This window comes from Salvelinus sp. IW2-2015, unplaced genomic scaffold (assembly GCF_002910315.2).
Source record: "Salvelinus sp. IW2-2015 unplaced genomic scaffold, ASM291031v2 Un_scaffold1735, whole genome shotgun sequence".
In the NCBI taxonomy this organism is placed as follows: domain Eukaryota; kingdom Metazoa; phylum Chordata; class Actinopteri; order Salmoniformes; family Salmonidae; genus Salvelinus; species Salvelinus sp. IW2-2015.
Genome location: NW_019943120.1, coordinates 26,699 through 43,414, shown reverse-complemented (window position 1 = coordinate 43,414; position 16,716 = coordinate 26,699). Strand labels below are relative to the sequence as shown.

General features: G+C 44.2%; 1 protein-coding gene across 1 annotated transcript in view; it reads left to right on the top strand.

Annotated features, from left to right (window-relative positions):
* Positions 1-16,716, top strand: part of LOC112071828 (protein shisa-9) — a gene marked incomplete at its 3' end in the record, with an annotated part of 65,737 nt that overhangs the window by 23,308 nt on the left and 25,713 nt on the right. Inside the window, exon 2 of the mRNA XM_024139258.2 lies at positions 8,998-9,113. Coding sequence (XP_023995026.2) covers positions 8,998-9,113 — 116 coding nt within the window. The remainder of the gene's footprint in view (positions 1-8,997; positions 9,114-16,716) is intronic.

Here is a 16,716-nt window from a genome sequence, read left to right as displayed (position 1 = left end):
GAAGATGCCAATGCGTCGTATTTAATTTGTACAAGCCCGGCTGTCCCATCTGTGAGCGGACCCGCGAAGAGAGGGCGCGGCCAAACACTATTTCCGTTTCTTCTTCACTTATGTCTAATAAAAAATTCAAAGTCACTGCCGCAACTTGAGTTATTGTGTATTTGTTTTTTGTGTATTGAATTTTTTTTAGTTTTTATTGTTTTTTTTTTTGTCATACTTTGGTGTTCGGATAACGCTCTATTGGAAAATAAGAGACCTTAGACAGTGATTCACTGACAGCCAGGAGCTCGTCTGATTTGTGGATCTACTCAGTGAGCAACAGCAAACCAACACGAGACAGTGAGGGGTTGAAAATATGTTCCTGGGACATACACTGCCATCCATCTTTTGAGGCTTTAATACAGAAACTGTACAGAGGAATCCATGCGAGGGCACAGCCATTATGGCTCTGATGTGGACACTGTGTTAACTAACCTCCAGACGAGCTCAATGCCATACAACTCTCCCCGTGGCCTCCAACTGCTCTTAAATGCAAGTCAAACTAAATGCATGCTCTTCAACCGATCGCTGCCCACACTGCCCCCACCCGTCCAGCATCACTACTCTGGACGGTTCTGACTTAGAATATGTGGACAAACACAAATACCTAGGTGTTGCTAGTTTGACTGTAAACTCTCCTTCCAGACTCACATTAAGCATCTCCAATCCAAAATTAAATCTAGAATCGTTCCTATTTCGCAACAAAGCATCCTTCACTCATGCTGCCAAACATACCCTCGTAAAACTGACCATCCTACCGATCTCGACTTCCGAGGTCATTTACAAAATAGCCTCCAACTCTACTCAAACCAAATTGATGCAGTCTATCACATTGCCATCCGTTTTGTCACCAAAGCCCCATATACTTACCAACCACTGCGACCTGTACGCTCTCTCGTTGGCTGCCTCGCCTCATACTCGTCGCCAACCCAACTGGCTCCAGGTCATCTACAAGTCTCTGCTAAGGTAGTGTGTGTGCAAGCTATGAGCTTATGTAGAGTGACCTGTGTGTGTGTGTGTGCGTGCGTGCGTGTGTGTGTGTTTTCCTACATTATTAGGACCACAATGTCCTGACAAGTCACCAGAATGTCCTGACAATCGGCTTTAAATGGGCTTTACGAAATAGGGATGGACCAGGCGGGCCGGACACAGGGAACGGGAAACAGCCACAGCACTCAACAGAGCAAATGGCCACTATGCCATGTGTCCCTGCGGTCAAAAACAGGTCCGTTAGCCTCGACCGCTAACATGCCGGAAGGCTATTACAGGGCCATTACATTGATATGGCGAATGGAACGATGTCATTGTTAAGTCATCGAAACCCTGAGCCCCGTGGCAGGCATTAGCCAGCAGCATACCACCCTGCATACCACTGCTGGCTTGCTTCTGAAGCTAAGCAGGGTTGGTCCTGGTCAGTCCCTGGATGGGAGACCAGGTGCTGCTGGAAGTGGTGTTGGAGGGCCAGTAGGAGGCACTCTTTCCTCTGGTCTAAACAAAAGATCCCAATGCCCCAGGGCAGTGATTGGGGACACTGCTCTGTGTAGGGTGCCGTCTTTCGGATGGGACGTTAAACGGGTGTCCTGACTCTCTGAGGTCATTAAATATCCCATGGCACTTATCGTAAGAGTAGGGGTGTTAACCCCGGTGTCCTGGCTAAATTCCCAATCTGGCCCTTAACCATCACGGTCACCTAATAATCCCCAGTTTACAATTGGCTCATTCATCCCCCTCCTCTCCCCTGTAACTATTCCCCAGGTCGTTGCTGCAAATGAGAATGTGTTCTCAGTCAACTTACCTGGTAAAATAACGGTGAAAAAAAAAAAAAAGGTCGGTAATATACAGTGACATCTTACATATGACACGGCCAGTATGGGACTGGAACAGTTCCATAGGAAAATGTCAGGGCATTGATTGCTTGTCCATACAGTGGAGAGGGATGGCCTGTGTGTGATAGAGCTGATATGATGGGTCATGAAGCGATAAGGCCATGTGCTGGGGCAGGTTGTCATGGGGATGATGGTCAGACGATGGCCAGTCTGTGTCGTCACTTAGATAGAGACAGTATTAGGGCCATGTGGACCTTAGTGTGTCCTCATGGGATGACTGTATCCCTGGGAGAGGGTCTGTGTGTCCTAAAGACCCAACATTCATTTGAGTAGGAGTCAGGGGTTGAAATGAATTATCTCCCATTAGGGTTGAATGGCAGGAACCCGGTTACCACGATTTACTGCCCAAAACCACTCCCTTTTCCTGGGATAAATAACTGCGAGAAACAGGTAAATTATAATAAATTATTTTTATGAAAAGCATGCGTGAAATGGAACTTAAATTATATGCAATGTCTAAATCTGGCTTCTCTACGGCCTCTGCATGATGAATCATCCCCGCACAGGGTTGGGACAGCACATCTCAGTATTGAGCACAGTTCACAATGTAGACCTAGCATCTAATCATGGTCACTTTTTTTCTTGTGACAGGTAGGCCTTCATTTGCTGCAGCATAGTCTATGCTACAGTAGTATAAAAACTGAATACGTGTCTAATTTACCCATCTCTAGCTTGCTTTACTGTATTTTTTACTATACCTTATTTTTTTACTGTAAAGATTTTTAAAAAAATGTTTTGCAGCTGCAGAGTTTTAAAACACTCAAATATCGTTGCTTTTTAAATCAGTGTACATGCGAGCACTCTCTCGCATTCTCTCTCCATCAACTCCATTCAAATTGCATCCAAAATAGATAATCCTGTTGTAGATTGATATATAGCCCTATATATAGATGTCCTAGCCTACCTCTTTCAGGTAATACATTCAATGCAGCATTAGCCTTCCATTAAGCTAATTAATGATGGGTTATGCATAATAAGCTTCTAACTTATAGCCTCTTTCTCTTGCACAATACACACACACCTGAACTCCGCTGGCCTGTCTCCTTAAAAAAAACACTCCATAGCTCTTGGAGTCCCATCCAGGAAAAGCTACACTAGAAGAGCTTGCTGGACATTATTTTATTTTTTTGCATTTCTTATACCAATAGACTATTCGAAGTTCTTGTTAGCTGAATGTTAAATACACTAGCCAATAGAATTCATGGATAGTTTGAAAGAAGAGCGATCGAGCGATGGCAGTAGGCTATAGCAGTTATTTATTCAGACCCATAAACATTCAATCTTTGTGAATAGAAGTGAAAGCCTTCTGCATTTAATTCTAGTCCCATACTATTCAAGCACGTCATTAGAATGATGACGATAAGGACAACAAAACATATTCCATTTAACTGTTGAAAGCGATGAAGGAATGATGTAACAATAGAGAGAGAAAGAGGAAGTAGGATAATAACATTAGGGGAAATATTATGAATGGTATATATGCGTCAGCCTACTAATTATACAAATAGGCCCTATTATATTTAGACATTTAAATCATTTTCACTAGCCTATAATTGTAACTTTGTAGGCCAGATGTGCTGCACCAGAATTGCATGTTCTCTCCCTGCTTTATCATGGTTTGAATGATGTGTGTAATTCCAGTCCATATAATACAGTATAATAAAATACAGTACAGTAATACAGTTCACACTCAAAAAGATTAGCTACTGGAGCTAGTTTAATGTATTTACCCAAGAGAGCATACAGCCATCTATGGGCTTTTACGTTTTTTTGTCGTGCATAATGAGCAGTAGTCTATATCATATAAGCCTATGTATTGGTTAACGGCACATTTATTTTGGGCTCATTAAATGTCGTTAATGTAGTGCTCATTAAATTCATTTAATGTATGGCTCATCAGGCTCAGGTAGAATCAGGCTTGAATTTTCTATCAAACTAATCAAACCCAGACATAGGCCTATTTATATGCTTTATAATGCTTTTGAATAACACCGGGTTACCCGGGAGAAAAGTGATTTATTCCCGGAATGGAACATTGGTAAAATACAGGGAAAATATTCAACCCTAGCTCCCATGACATCTTTGCCCAAAGCCTAGCTTGACCTAAGAGGTGCTCCTCCAGAGTCCAGCCAATCCAACTGTTGAATGTGAATGAGGTGCTGGAATTACTTTTCATCCAAGGAATGATGAAGGGTGTAACAAATGGTGTTTGTGTGTGTTGTGGAGAACTATACCCATTTCACATACAGCGCACACACACACACAACTCCTCAGAAGGGAACTAGGCCACTGCAGACAGCACAGTAATGCCCCCCCACCCAAATACAAACATAAACATATCCTGGCATAGTCACACAGCCATGCTAAGAGGCACTATTTGGCAGCTGTCGCGTCCAATACCAAAGTAGCGGAGACAGTGGCATGCAGCTGCAGGCACTAACACTGCTGGGGCTCACTATCTGGCAGTGGTAGCTACAGCGTCAGCCTCCCTGGTTGAGAGGGAACTCGGCTCTGAGCACCGCGGGGTGGGAGACTCAGTACCCAAAACACAGGGTGTCATTTCTGCTACTACATCCCTCCCTTAGCGAGCACCAGGGAGACACAGCCTGAATTATTGATCAAGGGAGACAGGGTTTAGGGAGAGCTGATGGTTCTGTCAGCCTAGAACACCAAGACAAAGAAAGAGCAGAGCTACAGATGAGGAATGTGTACAAAATGACTAAACTTTCACGCCTGGTGAGTGAAGCTGGCTGTTGGGNAGAACACCAAGACAAAGAAAGAGCAGAGCTACAGATGAGGAATGTGTACAAAATGACTAAACTTTCACGCCTGGTGAGTGAAGCTGGCTGTTGGGCGCTATGATGGCACTTCAAATCAAATCGCTTAGGGAGTGAAATAATGTGAACCAAGCCATTGTCGCACCATGCAGTCCAGAATGAGTTTTCTGCGCTGGAGGGTTTATTTTATCTTTTTGTTTGGGAAACTTTTCTGGTAGCTCAAGTTCCCACCCACACTTAGCCTCGGCAGCACACCCTCAGTGGGATTTGGGGGTGACTCGGTGGGGTGTCCTCATAATAACCCCGGGGGACTGAACACGAGGTGGGGTGCCACAGATAAAACCCCACGTAGAAATAAGACAAAGTGTATTAACAAACACTATAGCTAGTGGTGGATGGCAGAGGCAAATAAAAACACACTAACCTGGTGTGACAGTGGTGGTGATTCAGACACTACAGTGTCAAGAACAAAGGGTTTCAAACATACCCCAGAGCAGTGGACAGTAAAGGTGATATAAACATGCAGAAGTGTTCTGTAATTTACGCCTTGAAAGGACAATAAACTAAATTATGAAATCTGAATTCTATTCTATTTTACTGTACTGTGCAGTAGTGGACAGCAGCTGGAGGTAAACAGTGAGACCCCGTGGCTCCTGGCTGGGACTGCAGGGGGTCACAGCAGGCCTCTTCTGCTCAGTGGGCTCCAGCTGTCTGGTGGTAATGAACTAATACACAACACCACTCACTTTGATTGTGGCCTTACCACCCACAGGGAGTGGAGGAGATAGAGATGCCTCACCCTTACCACCCACAGGGAGTGGAGGAGACAGAGAGGCCTCACCCTTACCACCCACAGGGAGTGGAGGAGATAGAGATGCCTCACCCTTACCACCCACAGGGAGTGGAGGAGACAGAGGCCTCACCCTTACCACCCACAGGGAGTGCAGAGGAGATAGGCAGGCCTCACCCTTACCACCCACAGGGAGTGGGAGCAGGAGATAGTCCTCACCCTTCACCACCCACAGGGAGTGCAGAGGAGATAAGCAGGCCTCACCCTACCACCCACAGGGAGGTGGAGAGGAGATAGGCAGCCTCCACCCTTACCACCACAGGGAGTGGGAGAGATAGGGCAGGCCTCACCCTTACCACCACAGGGAGTGTGAGAGGAGATAGTGGCCTCATCCTTACCACCCACAGGGAGTGGAGAGAGATAGGCAGGCCTCACCCTTACCCACCCCACAGGGAGTGGAGAGGAGATAAGTGGCCCTGCATTCCTTACCACCCACAGGGAGTGCAGAGGAGATGGGCAGGCCTCACCCTTACCACCCACAGGGAGTGCAGAGGAGATAGTGCCTCATCCTACCACCCACAGGAAGTGCGGAGGAGATAGGCCTCAATCCAACCTTGAACCCCCATTGCCTCCACTAGGGTGATGATAAAAAATCTCAGAGTAAAGGATCCTTCATTCCGATCCCAGCGCCGTTTGTCATGAATATAAGTGATCTAAGAAAAGGGAATAGACAGTAGCGTTGCCTCATCCTTTGTGTCTTGTGTAGTGCATCAGCAAGAAACTAAAACAATTAAGCCACAGATGGTTTGAAATCACAAAGAAGTTATATAGGGCATAATTATTCAGTGCTGGAAACAATACACAAGAGGAATCCAGCTGTTGAGTATCAGACCCCAGCTACAGTGCTATTATATTTTACTCTTAAACCGTGCGGTGCCACTACATTAGCATCCCATCAATGAGTGACCAACTCCCACAAACTTTATACTCAGTGTTAAAAATCGTTCTAATAAATTGAGTCCTATGTCCTTGTTCAATCATTCATACGTAGTTGTTTGTTGGGCGGTAAACAAGTCCTTGCCTGCACCTCTCCTTAGACATAGCTGTGTTTCAATATGTTCGGAGACGTTTGTCAACACGTTCAACATGACCCTTAGGTGCTTCTGTAGTGCTCCTCTATGTACGTGGGACAGCACAGCAGGTTCATTAGCTTTCATGTAGTCGTGCGAGGAACCTAGTTGGGGACCTGTTCAAAAGGCCTGGTTCCAGCTCTATACGATCCTAAATTAATACAAGAACAATCTTTTAATAATTACATTTACTGAATTGTGATGGTTTAATTAAGGGCAACATGTTTCCCTTTAAGTTGACATGCTGTGTGAACATGATTTAAGATCATCTTTTTCTATAAACCACTGAATAATCAATGATTGCGCACAGCCAAGATTTGCGCTTGGTTGAGAAGATGATGGATAGATTTTGAAATCCATTTGATGTAATTACCATCCATATTTAATTGGTGCGCCAAAAACACATTTGCACAGAGGCTTTAAACTCTTTCGATTTGTAACCATTATGAAGTTTACCAGCCCAGTAAGTGCTGAGTTTCCACCTGTCAATTTTTTTCACGTGTTCGTTCCCTTCAAATGTCACTCATAGCAACTGACAAGTCAACCCTGTGGAAACCTCAGACACTGCAGTACTACAGAAGTCATCATCATCAGGACCGACCAACCAGCCTCAAGAATTTCCAGGATCTTGCCTCATACAGTAAAGCCCCTCAGGTCGAACTTAAACTTTCCCAMCTTCACTTTTCTCCTTTCTGCTGACACACTACTGCTGATGATGGGGCACAAAACTTTATGGTTATCTTTAATTCATTAATCGATTCATTTCCTTTCTTGTATTACAGCACACAATCCATTTTAAGTAACTAAACTGCAAATGAATCTCTCATCTGTGGCCCTATCTAACGCAACCTCAAGATAACCCCTGTAATGTATAGAATCTGGAAAACAATGTTGCCCCCTCTCTTAACAAAGTGGCACAGTGTGTGAGTGAGAGAGAGAGTGAGAGAGAGTGAGAGAGCGTGAGAGAGCGTGAGAGAGAGAGAGAGAGAGAGACTAAACATACTAATGCCTCAATGCCTCAATGAACATCTTCAGTGACAAACTACAAGGGCTTTTTGAAATGTACAAAGCCATAAAATTGCGTTTTCTAAATCTAAGTAGCTGACATTTGACCACTGCAGTAGGATTGGAAGAGCTATCTAACACAATTTCCTTTGTAACATTCTGGCAGAGAGAACGTAATGTTTGAAACAACACCCAGAGAAATAGTTCTGTCAGCCCCGAGAATTGTGTTTGAGGAACACTGGCTCGTCCAACACTTTTCCCAGGTTCTTATGATAAAAGAGACAGATCACGATTGGCTGTGCATGGGAATGTATCTGTGCATGGGATTCGCCAGGGCACTTGGCTGCCATCGTGGCTTAAACATTTCCTTGCCCTTGTAATGTCTGAGCCTAAGAGAGGGCTCTGGGAATTTTTCTGGAAAGTCTTGCAATGTTCTCACATCAAATCACATCATCCCTTTACATCTTTACGTTAGCTAGGAGATGTGACAGTCCTGGGGGGTTAGAATACGGGTTCAGAGAGCTGACAGCTGTGTTGAGAAGGTGRAACAACCAGCACTCCACAATAACAGCACCCTCAGCAATGCCCGAGAGAAAGAAAACAGAGAGAGGATGAGAAAGAGAGAGAAATGCTTTAGCCAAGTAGGAGACGGATGAAACAGAGGGAATGAGTGAGAAAGACAGGCACTAACTGGTGGTGATGAGTTAAGGAGTAGAGTGTTTGTTTGTGTACTGCTGAATGGGTGACTGGAGGGCATTTTAGAGAGAAACCCAACAAGTGAAAAGAAAAGCATGAAAAACAGAGGGACAGTATTTCAGCATGGCCTCGGGACTTAGTCCTTGTCTATCCCTGCTGTCATTCAGTCTGTCAGCATGATCTACATATTAACCCTCTTTCCTATCACAACAGTACTGACCTACTGTCCGGGGCTCATGTCTAGCCAGCTAAGCTGTCAGCAGGTACCTACCGTGCTTCTACACCTGCATTGCTTGCTGTTTGGGGTTTTAGGCTGGGTTTCTGTACAGCACTTCGAGATATTAGCTGATGTACGAAGGGCTATATAAAATAAACTTGATTGTTTGATTGATGTACCATTTAAATTCAACCGATTTCTTTGAAAAGTTCCAGCGGTCAGTACTATACTACACTATGATTAAAGCGTTTGTTTTACACACCAATGGACATCACATATAAGAGGGATTTTATTGTGATCAAATCACACAGATTAGGAAATGATGGCAGCACACTTCCATTTGATTAGATGTTGCAGAAGGAGTTTATTCTATGGTGATCTCAATCGATTTGACACAATGTTCTCTCGTCTTACTGATGGGTGATCTTTAACCTAACACTTGTCTTTCTCTCTGCAGGGCCTTGACAGAGTTGTTGAAGCAGCCCGGAGAGGTGGGCGGAGTGGACGGTACCGGGGGTCATCACCCCATAGGGACCAATGGGATCTCTGGCAGGTCACTGCGCAGCAACAACGGTAAGCCTGTTTCTTTTGGAGCACATGGGTTATTACAGGAGATGTCTCTCAGTGTAATTAAGCATATCGGAAACTGATCCAGCAACGCTTTGCAAGCACTCTCAAGAGGGCTCTTTTAGTGCTCAATGTACTAATGAGGACACTACTAACTCTGAATAGGGTACAACAGACTATTTCAGACTCTGGCAGTCAGAATTGAGAATTATACAGTCGTGGGCAAAGGTTTTGAGAATGACACAAATATTAATATCCACAAAGTTTGCTGCTTCAGTGTCTTTAGATATTTTTGTCAGATGTTACTATGGAAAACTGAAGTATAATTACAAGCAAATCAATAAGTGTCAAAGGCTTTAATTGACAATTACATGAAGTTGATGTAAAGAGTCAATATTTGCAGTGTTGACCCTTCTTTTTCAAGACCTCTGCAATCCGCCCTGGCATGCTGTCAATTAACTTCTGAGCCACATCCTGACTGATGGCAGCCCATTCTTGCATAATCAATTCTTGGAGTTTGTCAGAATTTGTGGGTTTTTGTTTGTCCACCCGCCTCTTGAGGATTGACCACAAGTTCTCAATGGGATTAAGGTCTGGGGAGTTTCCTGGCCATGGACCCAAAATATGATGTTTTGTCCCCGAGCCACTTAGTTATCACTTTTGCCTTTATGGCAAGTGCTCCATCATGCTGGAAAAGGCATTGTTTGTCACCAAACTGTTCCTGGATGGTTGGGAGAAGTTGCTCTCGGAGGATGTGTTGGTACCATTCTTCATTCATTGGCTGTGTTCTTAGGCAAAACTGTGAGTGAGCACACTCCCTTGGCTGAGAAGCAACCCCACACATGAATGGTCTCAGGATGCTTTACTGTTGGCATGACACAGGACTGATGCTAGCCGCTCACCTTGTCTTCTCCGGACAAGATTTTTTCCCGGATGCCTCAAACAATCAGAAAGGGGATTCATCAGATAAAATGACTTTACCCCAGTCCTCAGCAGTCCAATCCCTGTACCTCTTTGCAGAATACAGCCTGTCGCTGATGTTTTTCCTGGAGAGAAGCGGCTTCTTTGCTGCCCTTCTTGACACCAGGCCATCTCCAAAAGTCTTCGCCTCACTGTGCGTGCAGATGCACTCACACCTGCCTTGCTGTCCATTCCTGAGCAAGCTCTGTAACTGGTGGTGCCCCATCCCGCAGCTGCAATCAACTTTAGGCGACGGTCCTGGCGCTTGCTGGACTTTCTTGGGCGCCCCTGAAGCCTTCTTCACAACAATTGAACTGCTCTCCTTGAAGTTCTTGATGATCCGATAAATGGTTAATTTAGGTGCAATCTTACTGGCAGCAATATCCTTGGCCTGTGAAGCCCTTTTTGTGCAAAAGCAATGAAGACGGCACGGTTTTCCTTGCAGGTAACCATGGTTGACAGAGGAAAGAACAATGATTCAAGCACCACCTCCTTTTGAAGCTTCCAGTCTGTTATTTGAACTCAATCAGCATGACAGAGTAATCTCGAGCCTTGTCCTCGTCAACACTCCACACCTGTGTTAACGAGAGATCAACCTGACATGTGTGTCAGCTGGTCCGTTTGTGGCAGGGCTGAAATGCAGTGGAAATGTTTTTTGGGGATTCAGTTCATTTGCATGGCAAAGAGGGACTTTGCAATTAATTGCAATTAATCTGATCACTCTTCATAACATTCTGGAGTAGATGCAATTTGCCATCATACAAACTGAGGCAGCAGACTTTGTGAAAATTAATATTTTGTGTCATTCTCAAAACCTTTGGCCACGACTGTATTGTTAGTACCCGTGGTATATAGCCAAGGTATCATTATTTATTGTGTATTTATTCCTTGTGTTATTATTTTTCAATTTTTTTATTAATTTTTAAATTCTTGCCGTAAGTAAGCGTTTCACTGTTGGTCTACACCCGTTGTATACGAAGCATGTAACAAATCAAATTTGATTTGACGCGCACGCATGCAGACACTTGTTATTAAGCTACGAGGAAGGCTCAATCCATAGAAAACCCTGCTGTCTCCCTCCATGGCTGAGCGGAAGTGGCAGGACAGCTGGTCATTTTTAATGAAGGGTGTAATTATCTTAGTTCTGGTCCGGGACCTGTTGATATACACACGCAGTTCATCTGTTTACTAATTAGATCCCCTCAAATCCTCTGAACCCCATATCCCGCCCAGCGCGCGCAAACACACACACACACACACCACACACACACACACACACACACACACACCACACACACACACACACACACACACACACACACTTTGCTTCATCTTCACCTATTGCAACAATTCCTTTCTCTGCACGTTCATGCCAACCTACACCCATCAGTCTCCACCTTCCCTTCATCTCTACTCCTCTTTATTATTTTGCCAAACAACACTCACTCCCCATCTCGCCTTCCTTTCTCCTGTCTCTGACTAGCGTTGACCATTAAATAGTCTTTAATTAAGTGGTCATTATCTGTGGAGGGTGATACATGGGGCTTAGAGGCCAGGAGACCCGTCTGTGTGCCCCCCCCCCCCCCCCGCTCTCAGCATGTGTGTCCGCTGGCCACACAACCACAACCTGTCACCACCCGCATGACCTTCATTAAGAACCACAGACCAGAGAGAGAGAGAGAGGGAGGAGGAGAGAGGGAGGAGATGAGCAAGATGAGAGAAGGGCTCATTTGAGAGAGAGAGAGAGAAAGAGATGGATGGGGACAGAGAGCATGTGTGTGAGAAAGGGGGCAAGTAGGAAAGAATGGAGTGCAGAGGATGGAAGAGGAAGAGGTGGAAGAAAGGGAAGGAGGAGCTTGGCAGAGAGATAAGAGGCGGAGATGGATTTCTGGAACAAATATCAAAGGAGAGGGCAAGAAAGAAGCGACAAGGTGAAAGAATGGGATGGAAATGAGGGAACGTAGGGATTGTAATAGATAAGGGTAAAAAAAATGCAGACATTTAAAAAGATGAGAGAGAGAGAGACAGTAATGATGAGGTGACATAGCCATTGAGGAATTCCCAGCAAGATATGGGTAAAAAAACAAAACAAATAATACCAGATGAAAGAAGGACATTGACTGGGGTGTGACATTGTGTCATGATGCACATTAAAGAGAGGACTTACAGGTGCTGCCTAGTCTACTGAGGTGGATGAGAGTGTAAAACTCTGGCTCCGCACATGTTTTCATTATTGTTATTCCACCCCATACTGCTCTGCCCTGTAATTTCAGTGCTTTATCTGACATGATCTGGTCAAGGCTGCATCTAGATCAGTGTCTGAGAGTGTGAGGATGGGGTTAGGGGACAATCCTGGCAGAGAGTGTATGTGTGTGTTCAGTATGTGTGTGTGTGTGTGTGTGCAAGTGTGCTCTAGTGCCTTTGCAATAACAACTGAATATACCGTGCGGAGTGTTGAGACTGTTCCCTGAACAGCTCAGTATGTACCATATGTGAGGCCAACGTTGGTAGGGAATTATAACGTTTGTGCATGTGTGTATTATTCTTGTCAGTGAGTGGCTATATGCTGGTAATTACAGTGTATAGGTATCTACATGAGTTGTGATGGAATTGAGTGTTCCATTTGGAATTGTGTGTTCCTGTGAGTGTGAGGGTGTCTATGTTAGAGTGTTTGGCATGTATTATATGTACTATAGGCCTATATGTGTGTGTGTGTGTGTGTGTGTGTGTGTGTGTGTGTGTGTAGTGTGTGTTGTGTGGCGCGCACGTAGTGTGCATGTGTGTGTGTTGTATGAGAGCATTCTCATGGCAGTGAGTGGGACAGCTGGACAGAACTGCTCAGTGTGGAGAGCTGCCCTCAGGGTCAAACAGCTCCCAGTGAACAAGCCGTGCGTGTTCCTCTGTGAAACAACGGAGGGAAAGAGACAGAGACAGAATGACAAATAAAGAGACTGAGGACATTTTATATCGATTTTGGGGAATAGAGAGAAAGACGAGAACATGAAGAGAACGAGAGGAAATTGGGTAAGGACAGAAACAGAGGGACTGAAAGCAGGAAGTGAGAGGCTAACAGATGGAAAGAGAGCATGATTGAGAGAGCACAAAGCACAAGGGCTAACCTATCCTAATCCCACTTGTTTCTGCTGTCTGTGAGCTGTGTTTGAGCACCATGGACAGAGCTAATGGTTCATTACAATGCAGGAGACTGACTGGTCTAAACTCCTTAGAACTGCACCATGAATTATTTAAGCTTTACTATATGCTTGAACAGACCGATCTCAACATTCATAATTTGTTAATGTTTTGGCAATAACGACAATTACACTACTGTTATTGAAGACGATGTCCCTGATGTTGTTGATGGCGCTGATACTGTAGTGATGACGAAGTTGATCCTGCTCATACAGTGGCTAACCGTTATCTAAACAAACACGTTCAGAGGACAATACCCCTGCATTGAATAATCTTGGCTGGGCGGACTGTGTGCAAGTTCTATATTGGCACTGTTCCTGCTCTCTTTGTAGATAAGGGGGATCTTCAATTGTGGAGCGTGTGTAATTTGCATGTTGCAGAGGCAGTCTGTGAGGGAGAGAGCGATAGCATCAGTGTGACATTGAAATCAGAACAAGAAAAAAAGGGAATGGTGATGGGCGGAGGGGGTGTTAAGTGAAAGAGGGGGTTGTATATGCATGTTAATTTCTATGTACAGTTGGAGTCGGAAGTTTACATACACTTAGGTTGGAGTCATTAAAACTCATTTTTCAACCACTCCACACATTTCTTGTTAACAAACTATAGTTTTGGCAAGTCGGTTAGGACATCTACTGTGTGCTTGACACAAGTAATTTTTCCAACAACTGTTTACAGACAGAATATTTCACTAATAATTCACTGTATCAGAATTACAGTGGGTCAGAAGTTTACATACACTAAGTTGCCTGTGCCTTTAAACAGCTTGGAAAATTCCAGAAAATGACGTCATAGCTTTAGAAGCTTCTGATAGGCTAATTGACATCATTTGAGTCAATTGGAAGTGTACCTGTGGATGTATTTCAAGGTCTACCTTCAAACTCAGTGCCTCTTTGCTTGACATCATGGGAAAATCAATCAGCCAAGACCTCAGAAAGAAATTGTAGACCTCTACAAGTCTGGTTCATCCTTGGGAGCAATTTCTAAACGGCTGAAGGTACCACGTTCATCTGTACAAACAATAATACGCAAGTATAAACACCATGGGACCACGCAGTCGTCATACCTGCTCAGGAAGGAAGACCCGTTCTGTCTCCTAGAGATGAACGTACTTTGGTGCGCAAAGATGCAAATCAATCCCAAGAACAACAGCAAAGGACCTTGTGAAGATGCTGGAGAAACTGGTACAAAAGTATCTATATCCACAGTAAAACGAGTTCTATATCGACATAACCTGAAAGGCCGCTCAGCAAGGAAGAAGCCACTGCTCCAAAACCACCATAAAAAAGCCAGACTACGGTTTGCAACTGCACATTGGGACAAAGAATGTACTTTTTGGAGAAATGTCCTCTGGTCTGATGAAACAAAAATAGAACTGTTTGGCCATAATGACCATCATTATGTTTGGAGGAAAAGGGGGAGGCTTGCAAGCCGAAGAACACCATCCCAATCGTGAAGCACGGGGGTGGCAGCATCATGTTGTGGGGGTGCTTTGCTGCAGCAGGGACTTGTGCACTTCACTAAATAAGTGTGTGTGCTTTGAGCTATATTGTGTGCTGTAGGTACAGTGCATTCGTAATGTATTCAGGCCCCTTGACTTTTTCCACATTTTGTTACGTTACAGCGTAATTCTAAAATGTATTAAATATTTTTTTCTCATCAATCTACACACAATAACCCATAATGACAAAGTGAAAACAGTTTTATTGATTTTTTTCCCCAAATGTATTAAAAATAAAAAACAGAAATAACTTTGCTATGAGACTCGAAATTGAAGAAATTGCCCATAGAGCTCAGAGACAGGATTGTGTCGAGGCACAGATCTGGGGAAGGGTACCAAAAAATGTCTGCATATTGAAGGTCCCCAAGAACACAATGGCCTCCATCATTCTTAAATGGAAGAAGTTTGGAACCACCAAGACTCTTCCTAGAGCTTGCTGCCCAGCTAAACTGAGCGATCGGGGGAAAAGGGCCTTGGTCAGGGAGGTGTCACTCTGACAGAACTCCAGAGTTCCTCTGTGGAGATGGGAGAATTTTCCAGAAAGACAACCATCTCTGCAGCACTCTACCAATCAGGCCTTTATGGTAGAGTGGTCAGACGTAAGCCACTCCTCAGTAAAAGGCACATGACAGCCCACTTGGAGTTTGCCAAAAGACACCTAAAGGACTCGGACCATCAGAAACAAGATTCTCTGGTCTAAATGAAACCAAGATTGAACTCTTTGGCCTGAATGCCAAGTGTCACGTCTGGAGGAAACCTGGAATCATCCCTAAGGTGAAGCATGGCGGTGGCAGCATCATGCTGTGGGGATGTTTTTCAGCGACAGGGATTGGGAGACTAGTTTTATTTATCCTTTATTTAACTAGGCAAGTCAGTTAAGAACAAATTCTTATTTACAATGACGGCCTACCCCAGCCAAACCTGGATGACGCTGGGCCAATTGTGCACCGACCCTATGGGACTCCCAATCACAGCCAGATGTGATGCAGCCTGGATTTGAACCAGATACTGCAGTGGCGCCTCTTGCACTGTGATGCAGTGTATTAGACCACTCTGGAGCCCCATAGTCAGGATCGAGGGAAAGATGTAAGTACAGAGAGATCCTTTATGAAAAGCCTGCTCCAGAGCACTCAGGACCTCAGACTAGTGCAAAGGTTCACCTTCCAACAGGACAACGACCCTAAGCACACAGCCAAGACAATGCAGGAGCTGCTTTGGGACAAGTCTCTGAATGTCCTTGAGAGGCCCAGCCAGAGCCCGGACTTGAACCCGATCGAACATCTGGAGAGACCTGAAATTAGCTATGCAGCGACGCTCCCCATCCAACCTGACAGAGCCCTGCAAGAAGAATAGGAGAAACTCCCCAAATACAGGCGTGCCAAGCTTTTAGTGTCATACCCAAGAAGACTTGAGGATGTAATCGCTGCCAAAGGTGCTTCAACAAAGTACTGAGTAAAGGGTCTGAATACTTATGTAAATGTGATATTAAAGTTTTATATTTTCTATACATTTGCAAAAAAATCATTATGGGGTATTGTGTGTAGATTGATGTGGAAAAAAACGATTTAATACATTTTAGAATAAGGCTGTAATGTAACAAAATGTGGAAAAAGTCAAGGGATCTGAATACTTTCCAAATGTACTGTATGTACAGTATTTGTGCATTCGTGTGTACTTGAGTCAACCTACCTGCATGCTGTCATGTTTGTGACTCTGTCATTGTTTTTTAGTGTTTGTTCTGTCAGAGTGTGTTTGTTAGTTCTGGGCTATAGTTCGAATCAGGGTTTGATTATTTGTTACACTGTCATTTTTTTCATTTGGTCCAGCTGTTTTCACATTGCCAAATTTCAAACAACTAAAATGCCAAAACAAAACCATGTGTTCATGCATGTCATTTGTTTATTGGACACAAATGCTCATGTTAACTCCATCTCTGATTATCAAGAAGAATAACTTGTG